The sequence below is a fragment of the Drosophila rhopaloa genome, unplaced genomic scaffold (assembly GCF_018152115.1).
Source record: "Drosophila rhopaloa isolate 14029-0021.01 unplaced genomic scaffold, ASM1815211v1 contig_115, whole genome shotgun sequence".
Taxonomy (NCBI): Eukaryota; Metazoa; Arthropoda; class Insecta; order Diptera; family Drosophilidae; genus Drosophila; species Drosophila rhopaloa.
The window spans coordinates 3,796,022-3,815,454 of record NW_025334990.1 but is presented as its reverse complement, the minus strand read 5'-3'; the positions used below and the strand labels follow the sequence as shown (position 1 = coordinate 3,815,454).

General features: G+C 43.9%; 4 protein-coding genes across 4 annotated transcripts; all 4 read left to right on the top strand.

The window, feature by feature from the left end:
* The first annotated feature begins 446 nt into the window (after nt 1-446).
* LOC108037135 lies at nt 447-1,504 on the top strand. Its single transcript, XM_017113638.2, has 3 exons — nt 447-709; nt 766-920; nt 1,125-1,504. Exons 1-3 carry the CDS (start codon nt 487-489, stop codon nt 1,452-1,454), a joined length of 708 nt encoding a protein of 235 aa, XP_016969127.2. The 5' UTR covers nt 447-486; the 3' UTR covers nt 1,455-1,504.
* Nucleotides 1,505-2,470: 966 nt separating this feature from the next.
* LOC108037133 lies at nt 2,471-3,278 on the top strand. Its single transcript, XM_017113635.2, has 3 exons — nt 2,471-2,677; nt 2,737-2,888; nt 2,955-3,278. Exons 1-3 carry the CDS (start codon nt 2,491-2,493, stop codon nt 3,216-3,218), a joined length of 603 nt encoding a protein of 200 aa, XP_016969124.1. The 5' UTR covers nt 2,471-2,490; the 3' UTR covers nt 3,219-3,278.
* An 844-nt stretch (nt 3,279-4,122) lies between these two features.
* LOC108037134 (putative protein TPRXL) lies at nt 4,123-5,184 on the top strand. Its single transcript, XM_017113636.1, has 2 exons — nt 4,123-4,499; nt 4,572-5,184. Exons 1-2 carry the CDS (start codon nt 4,134-4,136, stop codon nt 5,088-5,090), a joined length of 885 nt encoding a protein of 294 aa, XP_016969125.1. The 5' UTR covers nt 4,123-4,133; the 3' UTR covers nt 5,091-5,184.
* Nucleotides 5,185-6,348: 1,164 nt separating this feature from the next.
* Nucleotides 6,349-17,908, top strand: LOC108037136. The gene is made up of 7 exons (XM_017113639.2): nt 6,349-6,485; nt 8,084-9,093; nt 9,196-10,333; nt 10,448-11,707; nt 11,773-15,564; nt 16,014-16,129; nt 16,193-17,908. Exons 1-7 carry the CDS (start codon nt 6,428-6,430, stop codon nt 17,753-17,755), a joined length of 8,937 nt encoding a protein of 2,978 aa, XP_016969128.2. The 5' UTR covers nt 6,349-6,427; the 3' UTR covers nt 17,756-17,908.
* Nucleotides 17,909-19,433: the final 1,525 nt, after the last annotated feature.

Genomic DNA, 19,433 nt, shown 5'->3' with positions numbered 1-19,433 from the left:
CCGGAGGGCAAATAAATTATTAAATGACCGACGATGGGCTATTGAAAAACTTTTCGTAGGCTTAAAAATTCACATACTTGATAAGAAATCACCAAAAAATATTAATAAATACTAATCAAAACTAATGCTAATAAATAATTGTTAATTACAAAAATATATTGATGCGCATGAATCACAGCAAAATAACCAAAAAAATTAGTTTACATTTTACTCATTTGTCAGGAGTAAGCCAGATAAGATTCTTAAATGGCCAAGCAAACAAAACGAACATGCCGTGATATAAGTCCAGCAATAATTACTAATCTATAGGGAAACATCTTGAAATTGCTTGGCACAACAAGTACTGCATTGTAATATCGTTATCATTCTGTTGACTGATTAATGTGAATTTTCTCAAGTGTCGCAAAACAATTGCGGTCTTTTTCGATTTTTTTCAAATTAGTTGCAGCTTAGTTTCAGTTCTAATCGGTCGCTCAAAGGTGTTGGATGTTTCGAAACATGTTGCAATCGGACTTGTTTTTTGTTTCGCTAGCTATATTGCTGGCATCTCACGAAATTTCGGGAGAAATTACTGCCGAAGTGCAGAATGCAGTTAATCTGCCCAAATGTTACAGCTGCGAAGGCATTAATTGCTTAAGGACAACCCGCCTGAATGCCACCGTTAGTTGTTCTGACAAATTGGATATCTGCGTTACCATTTATGAGGACTGTAAGTTTATGGCAAAACATTTTTGTAATAATAATATTAAAACAACGCCTTTTCAGTTGCTGTCAGTGAGCGGGGCTGTTTCTCTGAGATTTCTTTAGCTGGTCAAGCAAAATGCGCGGCCAAGGACGATCAATGTCAAAAGTGCAGTGGTCAGTTGTGCAATAACCAAGGACGTCGGGACTTCAAGTGCATTCAATGCATTGGATCTGACGTATGTAAAAACAAATTTTTAAGGATTAAACATTTTACACAGGTCTACTTGTGTTTTTAAAAAATTATTCCTACCATATATTTAGAAATCACAATATAAATAAAATTAGCTTAGAAAAATTATTGTAATTTTTCAAAAGGACATATACAAAAATTACCATTTTTTAAGCTATACTTAAATTTGTGATATTTTTCCCTTTCCCAGTCAGAATCCTGCAACAAGGGTGCCACCGCCTCCCTAACCGCCTCCCAATGTGGCCTTCCCACCTCCGCCAACTCCTATTGCTATGTCAAGGTCGTTGGCAATAAGAAAGATCAACTGCAAAGGGGTTGTGCTCTCTCTGTGAAGGAACAAAAATCCTGTCTTGAGGACTCGGAGTGCTCCCTCTGTCTGCCTGATAACTCCAGTGATGCAGTGGCCTGCAATAACTTCGATTTGGATTTGAGCGATAAGTCGGGAGCCGGTCAAGGTCAAAAGTTCATGAGCTTGGGCGTGGCTTTCTTCGCCCTGCTCTTGCTTAAATTTCTAAATTAATGTTTTAATAAATAAACACAAATACCTTCAGGTATTACCTACCCACCAAATGTTTTGATTTCTTTCTTATCGACTTTTTTGACTTTTCAAATTTGTTTCCATCAATTAACTAGCATGTGATTCTTGGAACAATACCACAGTTCAATCACAGGGGAATTCTTTCAGCGACAGTTTATTTTAGAGGGCACTTCAAATGCGTTTCAGTATATAGTGGTGATAGAAAAAATAAATACACTTAAGAAAATAAACTAAAATTAACTATTTTTTCACTAGTGGTGGTAGAAAAAATAAATACACTTAAGAAAATAAACTAAAATAAACTATTTTCTTATAAATAAACTAAAATAAACTATTTTCTTAAGTGTATTTATTTTTTCTACCACCACTATATACTGCAACGCTTAAATATGTCTTAAGGAAATTAACACTTTTATCTCACTCTTAATCCTCTGATATCTACGAGGAATTATAATATGTATTATTTGATGTTTGTATTAAACATATTTTTGGTACTACAAGGGTAAGAAAATTATTATTAGCGTAGATCAGGAATTGCAGCATTTAATTTTATTTTAATCACATGTATAACGACGATGTATAACAGGTATAATCGTACATCTGATTTTTAATTTGTATAACAATAAAATTTGTATTTATTATAAAATTTTACAGGCTTATAAAATCTGAATGGAGTTTGTTGAAGTGAAAACCGTAACGGAATGATCAAAAGTGGGCTATTCATTATTTTGCGCAATTTTCATTTGATAATTTTCACTATCTTAACTTCCTTCTAAACTTTGATCATCGAGGGGATGAGTAATTTATTTGTTAATCGTTGTACATATTCGACTGTCCTTTGCTGTCGGTTCTTCATAGAACACTCTCAAGTGTTTGGCCATTTCCACGGACAAACGCACACACAATCACCCGTACTGACAGAAACCGCTCTTGAGGACCCTTCAGTGGAGCATTTGAAGTGGTCAGTGGTATAAAAGCCGATCGCATTGGCCAATTGCCCGACAGTTGAAGACCCAAAATGAAGGCCCAAACAATTGCGAGTGTGCTGAGTGCGGTGGTGCTGGTGGTTCTGGTGGGTCAAGCGGTTGGGAACACGGTGACCACATGCCACAGTTGCGAAGGTGCTAATTGCCAAAGGGTTCAACTGAGTAAAACGCAGTCCTGTGTGGATTCCTTGGACTATTGTGTGACCATCTACGATGAAGGTAGGTTGGCTGGGTTAACTTATTCAATCAATGTCTAAATATTTAATGAAATATTCCAGCCAAGGTCCTGTTCAAAGGTTGCTCCCTGGAAATTCCATTTGAGTTGCGTTCGAAGTGCGATGATAATCGCTCTTGCTACAAGTGCAACACCAAGGAGTGCAATAATGTGGGATCGGCCAAATATGCCTGCATTCAGTGTGATTCCAGCAAGGTAAGTGTATCCACTGTTTCCTTAAAGCTTATCATATATAATAGTAAATTTGTAACCCCTCATTAGGACTCCAATTGCGCTTCGAATGCCGCTGTCTTGGAAGCATCCCGCTGCACTGCACCCACTGCTGCAAACTCGTATTGCTATGTGAAATCTTCAGGTGGATCCATTACCAGGGGCTGCTCCACCACCGAAACCGATCAGCAGAGCTGTTTGAACGACGCCAACTGCCTGTTGTGCTCATCTGGTGATATTAGGAACTGCAATGCCGCAAACATCGTTGAGGACAGTTCTAATGTTGGAAACCGCTTCATCCGTTTCCTGAAGTAACTTAAACAATGTATCTGATATCAAAATAAAATTATTAAAATAAAAAACATATGAATCTTATGTACTTATACTTATACTGAATACTTTATTCATGTAAAAAATGACCTACATATTGTCCAAAAAAATTTACTAATGAATTCAGTGACTCAATAGTATTAGGATCCTTATAATATAGGTAATATAGGTAATATTATAACGATTTTAATACTAGGATTTAAAGTAGTCCTTTAAAAATGGTATACACCCTATTTATATTTAGAAATTACACGATAACTTAAATCATGCAGATTCCATCGGTATATTGTTTTTTTTTCTTTTACAAGAAAAATTTTAAAAACCATTAGGAAAATGTTATATTACTTTTATGTAGTCTTATAACATTTTTAAAATTATAATTAGAAAGATATAGATATCAAGATGATATTACTAAAAAAGTGATATATAATATAAAAAGTTTTTTTTTATATTTTACATCGAAATCGATGCCTTATGTTAGACTTTGGGGAATTACTCAATTTTTTAATGACACCGATGTTGATTAATAACAAAAACCTTCAACAAGACTCATTCAAAATTATCTAGAAGACATTTGATCTATATTTTTGTCTAATCTAGGCAGATAACCGATTTATAGAAAAAAATTCCATTAACGTTGTTAACTTGTTTGTTTACTTGTGACTAAGGAACTACTTTATTAACTGCCCCACAAGAACTCCGGTACTTGAGTGCATTTGGGCTTAAGGAATCCCACAAAAACAACAGAATTGTTTATGCAATTTGTGAAGAGAGGAGGAAAATCACTTAACGTGTTTGCTTACATACTTCAGATAGGTTAACTATTAAGAAATATCTGAAATATACTCTTGAGCGAACAGAATTTATATAAAGCGATGGTTAACGACTGGAAGCCTTTCAATGCTAAATGTTCCTTCTGCAATGTCAAACTTAAATCTGTATCAATTACTGTTCGCCCTGCTGCTTTTGGGTAGCAGTTATGTGCTGGCATCGGAAAAATGCATTTATTGTCGGGGTATTAATTGCCAGAGAAGTAGTTATGTGGCGGAGGAACAATGCTCGGATCGAATGGATGCTTGCGTGAGTGTTTTTCACGAAGGAATTATTGAGGCTCAAGGATGTCTGGACAGTCTAGAGGATGATTGGAGAGAAAAGTGTCAGGATAAAAATAAAGGACGTGGAGTTGACTGTGAGATCTGTGTTTCCGAAAAGTGTAACACTGTGGCGTCCAAAAGAGCAAGCTGTCTTCAGTGTAATAATACAGAGGTAATTATTAAAAACAAAAATATTTTACCCTTTTAATATATTGTCTCTTTAAATAAATATTTTTTCTTTAAGGACGCACAGTGCATGGAAACTCCAGAACTTTTGAAGGCTGTACAATGTCCCATTGCAAGATCAGGCAGAAGTTTTTGCTATGCCAGTTTGGAAGGAGATAGTTTGGAAAGAGGATGTTCTTTGAGCCTTACAGATCAAGTCAATTGCCTGGCCAATCCGAACTGCCACTTGTGTGATCCTTTGGAACAACCCCACTGCAATGACCAAGCTGTTAAAGCAGATGATTCCTCAACCTCTGAATCTCCAACAGAATCAACAAGTTCATCAACGGAGTCAACACCAAGCTCAACAATAACAACTGATTCAACAACAGATTCAACAACACTTTCAACAACAAGTTCAACAACAAGTTCATCAACTAGTTCTTCAAGCAGTTCATCAACAAGCTCACCAGAAACCACAGAGTCTTCAACTACTGAAGAGATTCCAACCACAACAAACAAACCCAATTCGGCTTTCGGTCTGCACGTTTCATTCTTCCTGATTTTTGTCCAATTGGCCCTTTGTATTGCCAACTAACTTAAATGACTTTCATCTTTAATTCCCACGACCTTTCCAAAACACAATCTATGTACGTCTAAAATAAAACCAATTTTTATGATATTACCATAAACTGCTTGTCGCCATTAATTGCAATCTTCTGGATTTTATGGCTATAAAAAACTCAAGGCTGAGCATGTTATGTCAGCGATTAGAATCAGATAAGCTACAAGTAAAATCCACCACAATATAAATCCTATTTATATAATTTAAAAGTAATAATAAGGCAATCATAGAGCTAGATCTACTATGATTTCACAATTTACTATTGTTTTTATAGATAATACAGCAATGATTGGGAAATTATTTAAAAAAATCGATTCGAAATCAAGTTTGATTTCCTGATTTATTGATGCTGCCAAGGTAAAACGAGATTATTAACTAATTGGGTTATTCCATTTTTAAAGATTAGTAGGCATTTCAGCCAAAAAAAAGAACAAATTGTAGATTTAAATTGACAATTTTCATATTTTTTCATTTGTATTCCTTAAAACCATTGATTCATCTATGCTATTGGACGAACGAGGTTTCGCTATGAATCATTAAAAGAATTTATTTTTTTAGTACCAGTTATTTAAAATCGATTTCCTGACATTATTAATTAGCTTGCTCAACGTCCAGCCAGGAACAATAAAATTAAAGATTAAGTTCTTACGAAAAGTCATTTACTCCTATCTGGGGTTTTCCAAAAAAAACTATATGATTTACAATCGCGATACAATAAGGCGCCATCTATGTGACAAGTTTAACTATCGAATAACTGAATTGGGTATCGATTTTAGAAGCTTAAAGCCTTTTTTCCTTCACAGATAGTTGAGTGCAATAGAGTGCAGTGATAAGAAGAAACTACGAAAAACTGAATGTTATTGCCAATATTTAAGTTGAGCTAGAAAAGCGAATCGATGGCCTCCATTTGGCCGCTTTTTATGAAATCCTCTAATCAGCCAACATATATTTCGGCTGTCCATTGGCATGGAACCTTATTCGCCTGATTATGGTCGGCTTATCTGGATCGTTTTTGTTGCTTTTTATGTTAATTCCCCTCAATCGGTTATAAATAACGAAGCTTTATCGGCCATATAGCTATGGCAACAGCGCCTACAATATAATCGCTTTGGGCCCCTAATATAGAGCAATAATCAAACAGCCCCGATAGGACCCATCGATCGATCCGATAGCTCGAGCATGTCGCGACACCAGTAGAAAATCTATAAAAGGCTTCAATTCAGCCAGCTAAAACTTAGTTGCCCGAATCCATTTTTCTGGCTAATACGGAAATACGCGAGTCGTCGACCTGAAGTGGCCCTCAAACGATCATGAAATCAACGGCAGCGGGAGTAGCCTTGCTACTTCTTGTGCTAAATCACTCAAGTGGTAGGTGTTTGTTTAAGCCAAAGGATAAAGGACAATGCAAAGTGAAAGTGATCGTGATAATTCAAGTGCCAACTAAAACCGGATTAAAAAAAAACTTAACAAAGTTACAAAAATAAAACTATATAAAATAAAGCAAAAAATCTTACCAAACCAAAAAATTTAAGCAAAATTTTATATAAATTCAACAATACAAAATAATATTTTTTAAATCTTAAAGAAGGAAAAAACGCTTAAAATGTTTGTCTTGTTACGTAATTAAAATAAATGAAAAGTGGCCTTAGATCTCTGGATCTTTTAAAACAAAAACTATATGAACAATCTAGAAATGAAAACGAAATCGTAATTTACTTTGGAAAATCCAATGCACAATTAAGAACACAAAAATTAATAAAAAGAAGATTAACCTATCTAATCTATCGAAAATGTCTGCTCGTGTTATTCCCCATCGGACATTGAATTGGGAGTGCATGTCCGTCAATCGCGCCGACTTTATGACTCATCTTTATGGGCTATATTACACCTTTATCTATTATCAATAAAAAAAAACACTTCATGATGAGACATAAAGGTGTAACTAATTTTTTTTCTGAAAGGCTAGTCATCTGGTTTTTTCGAAGTACATATATAAATCATAATCATAGTGGTTTAACGTTTGATAATCTAATTGCGAAACACTTGCAATCGGAATTTTCGAGTGGTTCAGAAATCCAAATTTCTTGATTTATATGGATTATGTCAAGGGAAAGATTATAAGTTGACTTTGGACTTTGTAATATCGAGTTAATTCAGGGTTATCAAATGCTTAATTTTGAAGTAAATGAAATTTTGAAACAACAAATGTATTTATTTGCGCAATTAAATAAATTGTGTGTAGTGTATATATGGGCTGAATTGGTTATTGGTGCCTATAAAGATATATCCCTTTTCTCACGATTTTAAAATATGCCAAAAGTTTTCCAATAAAAGTCATATTTATATTAAATTGAATTAGAACCTCTAGAAAATATGTTACTACAAAATTTCCATTAAACTTTAATACGCATGGACTTTTAGGGAAAGTCCAACTTTCCCTTTTCCTCTTCATTGTAGAATATCAAGCTTCCCTATTGGCAATGAATTGGCCGTTTTATGGATCACCCCAAAACAATTAATAGTTTATTAGCTGATTAGGGGAACAAGATCGCGCCGATGTGGTAACGGCAGCCATCGGACTTCGCCGGTCATAAATAATGTGAAATTCGATTACCGGGTCATAAACACTATCATACGTAACAAGCCGCGTGTGCTGCCATTTGTTACGAATTTATTAGCCTATTTGGTCAGACCTGCTTAATTTCTGACATTAAGGTCTTAAGACAGAAAAACTTTTTTGTTTTTTTTTTTAGTATAGCATATAAATTTATTAAAACGTCGATCAACCAACCTAATGGCTATAAAACGTTGGGTATAATAAGAAACCCTAAGTTTTATTTGTTGATATTTTTGAAAGAAGGAAAGAATAGTATTCTGATACTTAGAAACAAAAATAGAAAAGAAACATAAACTTTAATGATAGATTTATAAAATAAGTTACATTATAAATTTAATTACTTTTGCAGATGCTTTCGTCCACAACTGGCATTCGGGCCCCATCAACTGCCACGAGTGTGCTAGCCTCGAGGAGTGTTCCTTGGGATCCGGAGCCCTCCGAAAATGTCTGAGTAACGATGGCCAAAGTTGTGTGGCCATTTTCGACAGCAATGGAGCTGTGATCCAAAGAGGATGCAGCGATAGTTTGGAATCAGTTTGCACGGCAAGTGGGGATAACTGCTACGAGTGCCGATCGCACGGCTGCAATTCGCTGAAAACCAATAAGGATTTCGTTGAGTGCGTAGTCTGTGATGCCCAGACCGATGATAATTGTGTGTTCGACATCGAACTTGTGACTGAGAAAAGAAAGTGCAACGAACGTTGTGTCACGGCGCTTTATGCCACCAATAGCGAAGTGGGTGCTCCCCTGGAATTGGTTCGCAGTTGCTTGGATGACTTGGACCTGGATGATCAGGAGGCCTGCATCGATGGATCGCTCGATAATTGTGTAGCCTGCAATTCCGCGGGTTGTAATACCGTGGACTTGGGTGTTCGGGGCAGCTGTAATTACTGCAAAGGAGATTGCAGTAGTCCGCAGTCCAAAACCTGCCGAGCTGTGCCATCGGGAGATAACCAAGAGAGCTGCTTTATCGAATTCGATAGTGCTGGAACAATCTACGAAATGGGCTGCCTGAGTCAATATAATGTTAGTGACGTCACCCTAATGGAAACCAACAAGCAATTGTGGTATTGCACTGGTGACAATTGCAATGTTGAATCTGCCCTGGCCAAACCCCAAACCTGCACATTGTGCAGTTCTCGTACGGAAGATGATTGTGCTGTGGCTCCCGGAAATGTCGATACGAGTACTGTGTGCGAAAGTCTTGTAAACTCCGACTGCTATTCGCGGATCCTGGATAATGGACACACGGACAGGGGTTGCCTGACCAGCTTGGAGGGCGAGGACTACCTGGAGTGCCTGAAGGATACCAACAGCACCAAGTGCTCCAGGTGCACTGGGGCTAAATGCAACCAGGAGGTGGGTTTATGTTTCTTAAGATATCTTGTAACCCCTTTCATTGTTTAATCTGCAAGGATTAGCCTGACTAGTGTCTAATGTATTTAAATATCCCACTTTTAGCTGCAACCCAGTGAGCGTTTGAGCTGCCAAATCTGCGATTCCAGCGAGGATGCATCCTGCGAGGGAACGCCCACTGCCCCTGCCCTCTGCCTGCTCCATACCGCCAACCAGCAATGTCTAACAACCATTGATCTCTCGGGTAATACCCAACGTGGATGCAGTGCCTCCTTGGAGTGTGATGCCAGTAACCCTAGGAAGTGTCAGCTCTGCTCTGGAGCGGATTGCAATACCGCAAATCTGAAGAGGGTGGAGGATGGCCAGCCGGGTTTGTGGGGTCAAGAGTTGCCCCTCAGCTGTCAGAGTTGTGCGGACGCCACCAGTTGTGCCGCCACCGACCTATCGAATATTACCTGCTCCAGCGAATCGGAATACTGTGTGACTGTATTCAGTGCAAACGGATCTGTGGCCGCCAAGGGATGCAGCCAGGTGGTGGAACAAGCCTGGGGCACATACTGTGATGCCAATGGCGAAAACTGTCACAACTGCAACTCGAATGGTTGCAACAAGGCCAGCTCCCTGGCTAGTTACAACGAATGCATCTACTGCGACTACGACAACGAAGATTGTGCCAGTAATCCCGAAAATGTGAAGTCCCGACGCCTTTGCAATGGTCAGTGCATGACTGCCTCCCGTAGGAGATCGAGCGAAAGTATCGTATACGACACCGTTCGAGGATGCTTGGATGATAAGGATCCTGAGGATCAGGCGACCTGCATTGCTGGCACCGACAACAATTGCATTGCTTGCTCTGGAGCCAATTGCAATGTTGACGATATTGATGAAACCACTTTGTCCTGCTACCAGTGCTCTGGTGAAGAGTGCAGTGATCCTGAGGCTAGTAAATGCAGTCAGTACAGCCCCGAGGATCGTTGCTATATTCTTTTCGACTACGAAGCGGATATCAAAGCCATGGGTTGCAAGTCCGATCTTGATGAAGAGTATGTGGACGATAACTTCCACTCTCTTCTGTTCTGCAACGAAAGCAACTGCAATTTCTTCGATAATCTGCCTACACCACAAGAATGCATCGCTTGCGATTCGTCTGAAGATCCCAACTGTGCTACGGATCCCTCAAAGATCACTCTCATAGGACATTGTGGAATCTTGCCCTATTCTAGCTGCCAGACACGTGTCAGAGGTGAGTTGAGATACCCTAAAACCTTTAGACTTAGCTTGAACTTCTTCCAGTTAAAGCTAGATCTCCCCAGTCTTATCAAGAACTAATGACTTAAATTCCTCCGTATCTTTCTAGATGGCATAACCCAGCGTAGTTGCCTTAGCAGTTTGCCCCGCGAACAGTTGGAGGAGTGTCTTGCCGGCACCGGAACCTGTACGGTATGTGAAGGCGATCGCTGCAACGTCGACATATATCCCGCAGATCGTCGTCGCTGTCAGCGGTGCAACTCCCTCACCGATCCCACCTGCGAATCCGCACCCGATGCTGCTGAGCCGTGTCCCTTCTATCTGGAAAGCGAAGGATGCAGTGTCAAGTTGGTGGATGGGGTAACCTATCGTGGCTGCCAGCGGGAGTTCACCTGCGACGATTCGGACAAACAGCACTGCCGTTTGTGCTCAGGCAAGGATAACTGCAATGTGGTCGATCTGTCTAACTCCTACATTGGATATCCGGGCAAGTTTTCCACTCCGCCGGTTAATTGCTACACCTGCAATGGCACTGAATGCCAGGGATCGAGTGGGACCTTGCGCAAGTGTACGGGAAATGATCAGCAAAACTGCGCCACTGTTTTCGATGCCTCTGGTTCGGTGATCCACCGAGGTTGTTCAGACACTCTCTACGCCGACGAGGAGCTCCTCCAATTCTGCGATGAGAACTCGGCCAACTGCAAGTTCTGCAAGTCCACGGGCTGCAATAACGCCACGGACTTGTCCTCCTATGTGGACTGTCTGTTCTGCGACGGAGGCGAGGAGGCCAATTGCGTCCGAAAGGTGGGAGATGTCACGCGGACTTTAACCTGCCAGGGAAGCTGCTTCACTGGTCTATATGCCCGCAACCGATCCGATGCCAATCCCGTTTACGATCTGGCTCGTGGTTGTCTGGATGATCTCGAGTACGACGATCGTGAGGCCTGCGCTGCCGGCACCCTGGAGAACTGTGTTTCCTGCTCAGGTGCCTCGTGCAACGAGGCTGATGTGCCGGTGAATCGCCTCAGCTGTAATGTCTGCCAGGACTCTGAATGCGAAACCATAACCAGTGAGGTATGTCTGGGTTATCGGTCCGACGAACAGTGCTACATACTTGTGGGCGATCAGAGCATCAAGGCCATGGGTTGTGCCACCGATCTGCAGGAGACCTACTTGTTCAGCAACCGCAGGGATTTGTATCTCTGCTCCGGTAACGATTGCAACACCAAGGATAAGCTGAATACGGTTGGCGTTAGCTGTAACACCTGTAATTCCACTTATGATGATGGCTGTGTAAGCGGTGTTGGATTAAATGCAGGTGTCTGCCAGCACTACATCAATCCTGAATGCTACAGCTATTTGAATGAGGGTAGGTGTTGATCAGACAATTCCAAATATCCTATATACTGAGCTCTGTTTTTTTATAATTTCCAGATGGTGTTTTGCTCCGTGGTTGCCTAATGGATACGGATGATGACCTCTTTGATGAATGCAATAGTTCTGGCAGCTCAAACTGCACTATTTGCAGCACGAATAACTGCAACACTCAGGTTTATCCCGCGGATTGGTTGTCTTGCCTCCGTTGTGATTCTTCCAGTGATGCGGATTGTGCCCTGAATCCTTCGAGCTACTCCAGCTATTGTCGCACCTATTCCGAGGACGATAGCTGTGTCACTTCTCTGACCAACGGACGCACACGTCGTGGCTGCCAATCGGAGCTGAAGTGTGATGCATCCCAGGCGGGCAGTTGCAGGGTTTGCTCCGGCGCAAACTGCAACGTTGTGGATCTGCAATCTAGCTATGTTGGTGAGCCAGGAAAGTGGCAGGACCTTCCATTGAGCTGTTACGATTGTGGGGATGCGGCAAGTTGTGCAACCGTTGGTACCGAAACCACCAAATGTGAGGGCAACAACAAGCAGACCTGCTCCACGGTCTTCAATTCCCAGGGTCAGGTGGTGGCCAGAGGATGCAGCGATGCTGTCCAGGCTGCCAATGCGGACTACTGCGATTCGAACAGTGAGAACTGCCTTCAGTGCAAGTCGGATGGTTGCAATAGCGCCGTGTCCTTGGACTCCTATGTGGATTGCTACTTCTGTGATGCCGAAGACGATGTGAACTGTGCGTGGGAAAAGCCGGAGACGACCAGAAAGTGCCAGGGTCAGTGCATGACGGGATTGTATCCTCGCAGCTCCTCCTGGGACTCAGCTCTTCTGCCCACTCGAGGTTGCCTGGACGATCTGAATGAAGCGGAGCGAACTTCTTGCGCCGCAGGAACCCATGCCAATTGCACTGCCTGCACAGGATCACTGTGCAATGGAGACGACGTCATCGCGAACCCACTTGAGTGTTATACTTGCAAGGATCCTCTCTGTGAGGACCTGACAACCGAGAAGTGTGTGGCCTACAGGGAAGATGACCAATGTTACTTGGCCTATGATAGTTCCGACGTGGTGGCCATGGGCTGTGCCAGTGACTTTGAAACTCAGGTTATCAAGGAGCTGGTGGCCCAGCAGCGATTGCTCCTTTGCTCAGGACAGAAATGCAACGAATACACGATCACCCCCGATCCCAATACTTGTCTGCAGTGCACATCCTTGGATGATCCACGTTGTGCCACCAATCCGAACCAGCTGCTCACCACCGACATATGCGCCAAGTTGCCGTACACGGAGTGTGTGACCCAGATTGATAGCAGGGGCAACACCATTCGCGGATGCCTGTCCAGTTTGGCTGGCGGAGAATTCTACGAGTGCCTGACTGGCGATGGAGAACTCTGCGATACTTGCACCGGAGACCGTTGCAACGGCCTGTCCGTATTCCCAGCGGATCGTAGGAAATGCTACCAGTGTGACTCATCCAGTGACCCCAATTGTGCCACCTCTCCAGCCAGTCTCACCAGCACAGTGTGCCCCATTTACTCGCAGGACGAGTCCTGTGTGACCACCTTGTCCGATGGCATCACGCACAGAGGCTGCAGTTCCTCGCTCACCTGCTCGGATCCCTCGGATCCAACCACCTGCCGCACTTGCAGTTCCGCAGATGGTTGCAACACCGTGAACCTGGAGAGGATCGACGAGGAAGGATTGCCTGGCAAATGGCAGACTGTGCCCATTAAGTGTCTGACTTGCTCGGGCACGGCTTGTGCCTCTGGTGGAGGCACCCTAACCGAATGCTCGGGATATGATAACTGCGTGACCGTATTCGATGCCACCGGAGCAGTTAGCCAAAGGGGTTGCTCGGAGCCGGTGTTTGAGAGCTCCACCTACTGCGACGAGAATCCCGCCTCCTGTCCCCGCTGCAATTCCAATGGCTGCAACACCGCCGACTCCACCGATTCCTATGTTGAGTGCATCGTTTGCGATTCCAGTGAGGACTCGCAGTGTGTCAGTAGTCCCACCCAGATCACAAAGACACGCAAGTGCAATGAGCGTTGCGTCTCGGCCTTCTTGCCGCTCTTCAACGAAACTGAGGATCCCAGCTATGCGCTGGTCCGCAATTGCTACGATGATCTGGAAAAGGAGGATCGTGACGCGTGCACAGCCGGCAGCAAGAGATTCTGTGCCACTTGTGAAGGTGCCAAGTGCAACTCCGAGGACTTGGTGGCCAGTCGGCATAGCTGTTTGGTCTGCCAGGGCGATGAATGCCAGAAGCCAGAGGCCAGCAGTTGCTCGAATTACAGGGAGAACGATGAGTGCTACATCCAATTCGATGAGGAGCGATCGGTGTCTTCGCTGGGTTGCCTGAGTGAACTGAGCCACGAGGATATCTACCTGTTGAGACGCTCCAAGAGACTGCTGACCTGCAGTGATAAGGATTGCAATACCATCGAATCCCTGCCGGAAACACAGAGTTGCACCTTGTGTAGCTCGCGTACCGAGGCCAATTGTGCAATTAGTCCTTCAAGTGTGACCAGCGCCACTAATTGTGCCCTGAGCGGCTTCCCCGAATGCTATTCCCGCGTCCTTTCCGATGGAAGCACCGAGAGAGGTTGCACCTCCAGCTTGGAGGACGATGAGTTCCTCTCGTGCTACAACGGCACCTCCACCTCGTGTAACTCCTGCCAGGGAAGTGGTTGCAACCAGCTGGTGTACCCCAGCAACCGTCGATCCTGCCACGTTTGCAACTCTGAGTCGGACCTTAACTGTGCCTCCAACCCCAGTAGCCTTACCGTGTGCTATCTGTACGAAGCAGATGACCAATGTGTGACCAATCTGAGGAACGGAGTGACCTACAGGAGCTGCTCCTCCTCGCTGACCTGCGAGGCGAATGCCAAGACCTGTGTCTACTGCGAGGGCGATGGCTGCAATCAGGTCGACTTGGCCGCGAAGTCCGATGATAACTATGGCAAGTGGCAGGACCTGCCCTTGGAGTGTCTCACCTGTGAGGGCACCAGTTGCCAGGAGGAGGATGTGCCCGCGGTCAAGTGCCAGAGCAACAACGAGCAGGACTGTCTGACCGTTTTCGGAGCGGATGGCTCGGTCACCAGACGTGGCTGCCAGGATGAGATCGAAGCGGATCCCACCATCGCCACGTACTGCGGCTCCAATGCCGGAAGCTGTCCCACCTGCAAGTCCAACAGCTGCAACAATGCCACCGATCTCAGCCAGTACACCACCTGTATTTACTGCGACTCCTACAAGGATTCCTCCTGCCTGTGGGATCCCACGAGCACCACTCACAGGACTCGTCAGTGCCAGGGACAATGTATGACTGCTCTGTACGGTAGCTCCGATTCCGGACTCGATCTCATCCGCACTTGCTTGGACGACAAGGAGCCGTCTGATCAGCTGGTCTGTGCCAGTGCCAGCGATTCCAGTTGCTCCGCCTGCAGCGGTGACTCCTGCAATGTCCAGAGTTTGCCCGAGGATCGCCTGAGTTGCTACACCTGCGAGGGCGACGATTGCGAGGATCCGCAGCCCAAGACCTGTGCCATCTACAAGCCCGAGGACAGTTGCTTCCTGTGGGTGGACGAGGACAACGACCTGAAGCAGCTCGGCTGCCTCAGCTCCTTCCGCAACCAGGACCTCGAGTCCATTATTAAGACGAAGCGCATTGCCGTCTGCAATGGCACCAACTGCAATGTTCCCCAGCTCCAATCTTCGGTGCAATGTGCCGTCTGCGATTCCCGCGAGGATCCCACTTGCGCCACCGATGCTCAATCCGTGGGCAGCATCTCTCTCTGCAACCAGTTGCCCCACACGGGATGCTACACCAAATTGGAGGATGGTAAGTCCAGGAAACTTATATTTCAATTTGTAAAATTAGTCGAAGGAAACATGCTGAATTTTGTCTTTAACAAACATGAAACTTGGTTAGACCAGCGATGGTATCCCATAGGTAGTCAGCACATAAATAACTATAAAATATGTTATACCATAATAATGTAATTAAATTTGACAATAAGAAAAAAATAGCCAAAAAATCATATTCAGATCGGAAAATAGAGAAAATAACATATTTCGTCACAATGCATGGAAAGAAACATAATTAGGACATTCATTTAAGGAAATCATCGCTTCGCTCCTTTATTATCTTACGGTTCCCTTCTAAAAAGCTAATGACAGCTTGTAAACTTGTTTAGCATAATATAAATATAAGAAAACCTGACTTGGTTTATTCATCGATTTCGTTTAAATTTTTCTTCTAACTAAACCCTGCAATCTCTTTTCCTTCAGATGGTTCCACCAACCGTGGTTGCCTGTATGACCTGGGCCAGTCTGAATTTGCCGCCTGTTTGCTAGGAAGCGATGACAATTGCACCGTGTGTTCCGTTGATGGTTGCAATCGAGAGGTAAACATAAAGATATAACTAATTTATCTTCTTGTTATAAATATAATCTTTTCCTTATATAAGATTTTCCCTGCGGATCGTCAACTGTGCTACTCCTGCACCTCCGCTGATGATGGCAGCTGTGAGTCGGATCCCTCATATAAGTTGGCCTGTCCGTGGGTCAGCGAAACCGAGACCTGCAAGACCCTACTCTCCGGAAATGTGACCACCCGTGGATGCAGCAGCTATGTGGAGTGCGATTCGAGCGATTTCCGCAATTGCCGCAGTTGCTCCGGCAGCGAGTGCAACGCCATCGATTTGGCCAACCGCGTGGACGATGGTCAGCATGGATTGTACCAGGATCTTCCACTGAAGTGTCACTCTTGCGTCGGCGAACATTGTCTGGTTTCCTTGGGACCTACTGTCACTTGCTCCGTGAATAAGGAACAGGACTGTAAGACCGTCTTCGCGGCGGATGGTGTGTCTGTGAGGAGGAGAGGTTGCTCGGATGACGTGGATGACTACGAAGATCGCTATTGCCGCCAGAATCCCGAATTGTGCTTCACCTGCAAGTCCAATGAGTGCAACGATGCCTGGTCCACTGAGGAGTTTGTGACCTGTACCTTCTGCAATTCGGCGAACAACGAGACCTGCATCACTGATCCCACGGAATCCGACTTGGCCAAGCGCAGCTGCAAGGGTCAGTGTATGGTGGCTTTGAATGGAGAGGATTTGATTCGATCCTGCCTGGACGACAAGGAGCTGTACGATCGCTCCGATTGCAGCAGCGATGAGAGCGGTATTAACTGTGCCTCCTGTTCCGGTGCAAACTGCAACACCTTCTCGTATCCCGCCGATCGACTGAGTTGCCACACCTGTGCGGATGCCACGTGCTCGAGCAGCAAGTCGCAGGCTTGTTTGGCCTACAGGTCGGATGACTACTGCTTCGCCAAGTACGCACTTGAAGGCGGAGTGGAACTGATGGGATGTGCCAGTAGCCAGAATAGCTCCAGCCTGGAGGGTTGGCAGGATGCCAATCAGTTGTACTCCTGCCAGGGAAGTGGGTGCAACGATCTCAGTCGACTGCCCAGCGATGGCGAGTGTCTGTCCTGTGATTCCAGCAAGTCCTTGGAGTGCGCTCAGGATCCCACGGGTGTGATTGCCACCATCACCTGTCATGCCCCCAATTCCGATTGCATAACTCGTTTGGAGGATGGCCATACGATCCGCGGTTGCAAGAGCGTGCTGAGCAACTCCGACAGTGAGAGCTGTGTGGCTAGTGGCACTTGTGCCGTGTGCTCCGGAGCCAAGTGCAACACCGAGATATTCCCCTCGAACCGACGTCGCTGCCACATCTGCAACTCCACCGCAGATCCCAATTGTGCCAAGCAGCCCAACAGCCTGGCCGTGTGTCCTGTCTACGCAGCGAATGACGGATGTGTGACCTCCTACAACAATGGACTCCTGCGACGTGGATGCGCCAGCGAATTGGAGTGCGAGATCGACAGCGAGGATCACTGCCAGAAGTGCTTCACGGATGGTTGCAACACGGCCGAACTCACGGGCTCGGCGGGCGGACTATCCGGCATCGGCCTGGGTCTCACCATCCTCCTCGCCTGGCTGATCAGCTCTATTAAGCACCTGTAGGTCTTCCAGTTCCATATCCCCCATCTAGTTAAGTAGATTTATATAGAGTACGCTTATGTAATTAGATTGCTGTGCTGAAGGCGATGGGCCGTTCCGACCAATCGCACGATCTACAAACGATTTGTAAATAAACCAAATGACAATTTCGAACAATTTTAAGGGTTATATCTTGGGGCTTTCACAATTTGATATTTGGTATTTGGATGCAGCACATATGGATGATCTTAGACATTCTTAGTTAGCATAAGACACAGGTGTACAAAACTATTTTTCATCAATGCAGAACGAACTTTTAATTTAACAAGAAAGGAAAGCTAACTTCGGGCGGAGCCGAAGTTGATATACCCTTGCAGAATACTCTATAATTATATTCTCCAAAATTATTCCTATGATGCATTCTTAATACTCATAAAAAATCCAAACTTTCTATCTTTAATAACACCAAAGTTATGGCATTTCCAATCGTTCAGTTATATGGCAGCTATATGATATAGTCGGCCGATCCTTATGAAATTTGGTAGGTCGGATTGATTGGCCAAATATAAAACCCATAGAAAATCCTAACTTTACAAAAACGAAAGTTATGGCATTTGCGATCAATCAGTTATATGACAGCTATAGGATATAGTCGGCCGATCCCGGCCATTCCGACTTATATACTGCGTGCAAAGGAAAGAAGGGTGTGTGCAAAGTTTCAATTCGATAGCTTTAAAACTGAGAGACTAGTTTGCGTAGAAACAGACAGACGGACAGACGGACAGACAGACGGACAGACGGACAGACGGACATGCTTATATCAACTCAGGAGGTGATCCTGATCAAGAATATATATACTTTATAGGGTCGGAGATGCCTTCTTCACTGCGTTGCACACTTTTGACCAAAATTATAATACCCTCTGCAAGGGTATAAAAACAATACAACTTTTCAAACAAAATTTATCAAGACAAGAAAGGAAAGCTAACTTCGGGCGGAGCCGAAGTTAATATACCCTTGCAGAATACTCTGTAAATTATATTCTCCAAAATTATTCATATGATGCATTCTTAATACTCATAAAAATCCCAACTTTCTAACTTTAAAAACACAAAAGTTATGGCATTTCCGATCAATCAGTTATATGGCAGCTATAGGATATAGTCGGCCGATCCTTATGAAATTTGGTAGGTCGGATTGATTGGCCAAATATAAAACCCATAGTAAATCCCAGCTTCCTAACTTTACAAACACCAAAGTAATGGCATTTCCGATTAATCAGTTATATGGCAGCTATAGGATATAGTCGGCCGATCCCGGCCGTTCCGACTTATATACTGCGTGCAAAGGAAAGAAGGGTGTGTGCAAAGTTTCAATTCGATAGCTTTAAAACTGAGAGACTAGTTTGCGTAGAAACAGACAGACGGACAGACGGACAGACGGACAGACAGACGGACAGACGGACAGACGGACAGACGGACAGACGGACATGGCTATATCAACTCAGGAGGTGATCCTGATCAAGAATATATATACTTTATATGGTCGGAGATGTCTCCTTCACTGCGTTGCACACTTTTGACCAAAATTATAATACCCTCTGCAAGGGTATAAAAATGAGAGATTAGTTTTAAAAAGCTGTGGTCTTTCTTTATGTTCCTTTTAATAATATGTACCTGATTTAATATAGTTTTAGTTTTAA

Bases quoted from the DNA above. Each gene is read 5' to 3' on its own strand.
- LOC108037136 (XM_017113639.2), top strand. From the start codon at position 6,428: ATGAAATCAACGGCAGCGGGAGTAGCCTTGCTACTTCTTGTGCTAAAT. The intron at 10,334-10,447 runs GTGAGTTGAGAT...GTATCTTTCTAG, and splicing joins CTGCCAGACACGTGTCAGAG to ATGGCATAACCCAGCGTAGT. The intron at 16,130-16,192 runs GTAAACATAAAG...TCCTTATATAAG, and splicing joins TTGATGGTTGCAATCGAGAG to ATTTTCCCTGCGGATCGTCA.
- LOC108037133 (XM_017113635.2), top strand. From the start codon at position 2,491: ATGAAGGCCCAAACAATTGCGAGTGTGCTGAGTGCGGTGGTGCTGGTG. The intron at 2,678-2,736 runs GTAGGTTGGCTG...GAAATATTCCAG, and splicing joins TGTGACCATCTACGATGAAG to CCAAGGTCCTGTTCAAAGGT. The intron at 2,889-2,954 runs GTAAGTGTATCC...ACCCCTCATTAG, and splicing joins TTCAGTGTGATTCCAGCAAG to GACTCCAATTGCGCTTCGAA.
- LOC108037135 (XM_017113638.2), top strand. From the start codon at position 487: ATGTTTCGAAACATGTTGCAATCGGACTTGTTTTTTGTTTCGCTAGCT. The intron at 710-765 runs GTAAGTTTATGG...ACGCCTTTTCAG, and splicing joins CGTTACCATTTATGAGGACT to TTGCTGTCAGTGAGCGGGGC. The intron at 921-1,124 runs GTATGTAAAAAC...TCCCTTTCCCAG, and splicing joins TTCAATGCATTGGATCTGAC to TCAGAATCCTGCAACAAGGG.
- LOC108037134 (XM_017113636.1), top strand. From the start codon at position 4,134: ATGCTAAATGTTCCTTCTGCAATGTCAAACTTAAATCTGTATCAATTA. The intron at 4,500-4,571 runs GTAATTATTAAA...TTTTTCTTTAAG, and splicing joins TTCAGTGTAATAATACAGAG to GACGCACAGTGCATGGAAAC.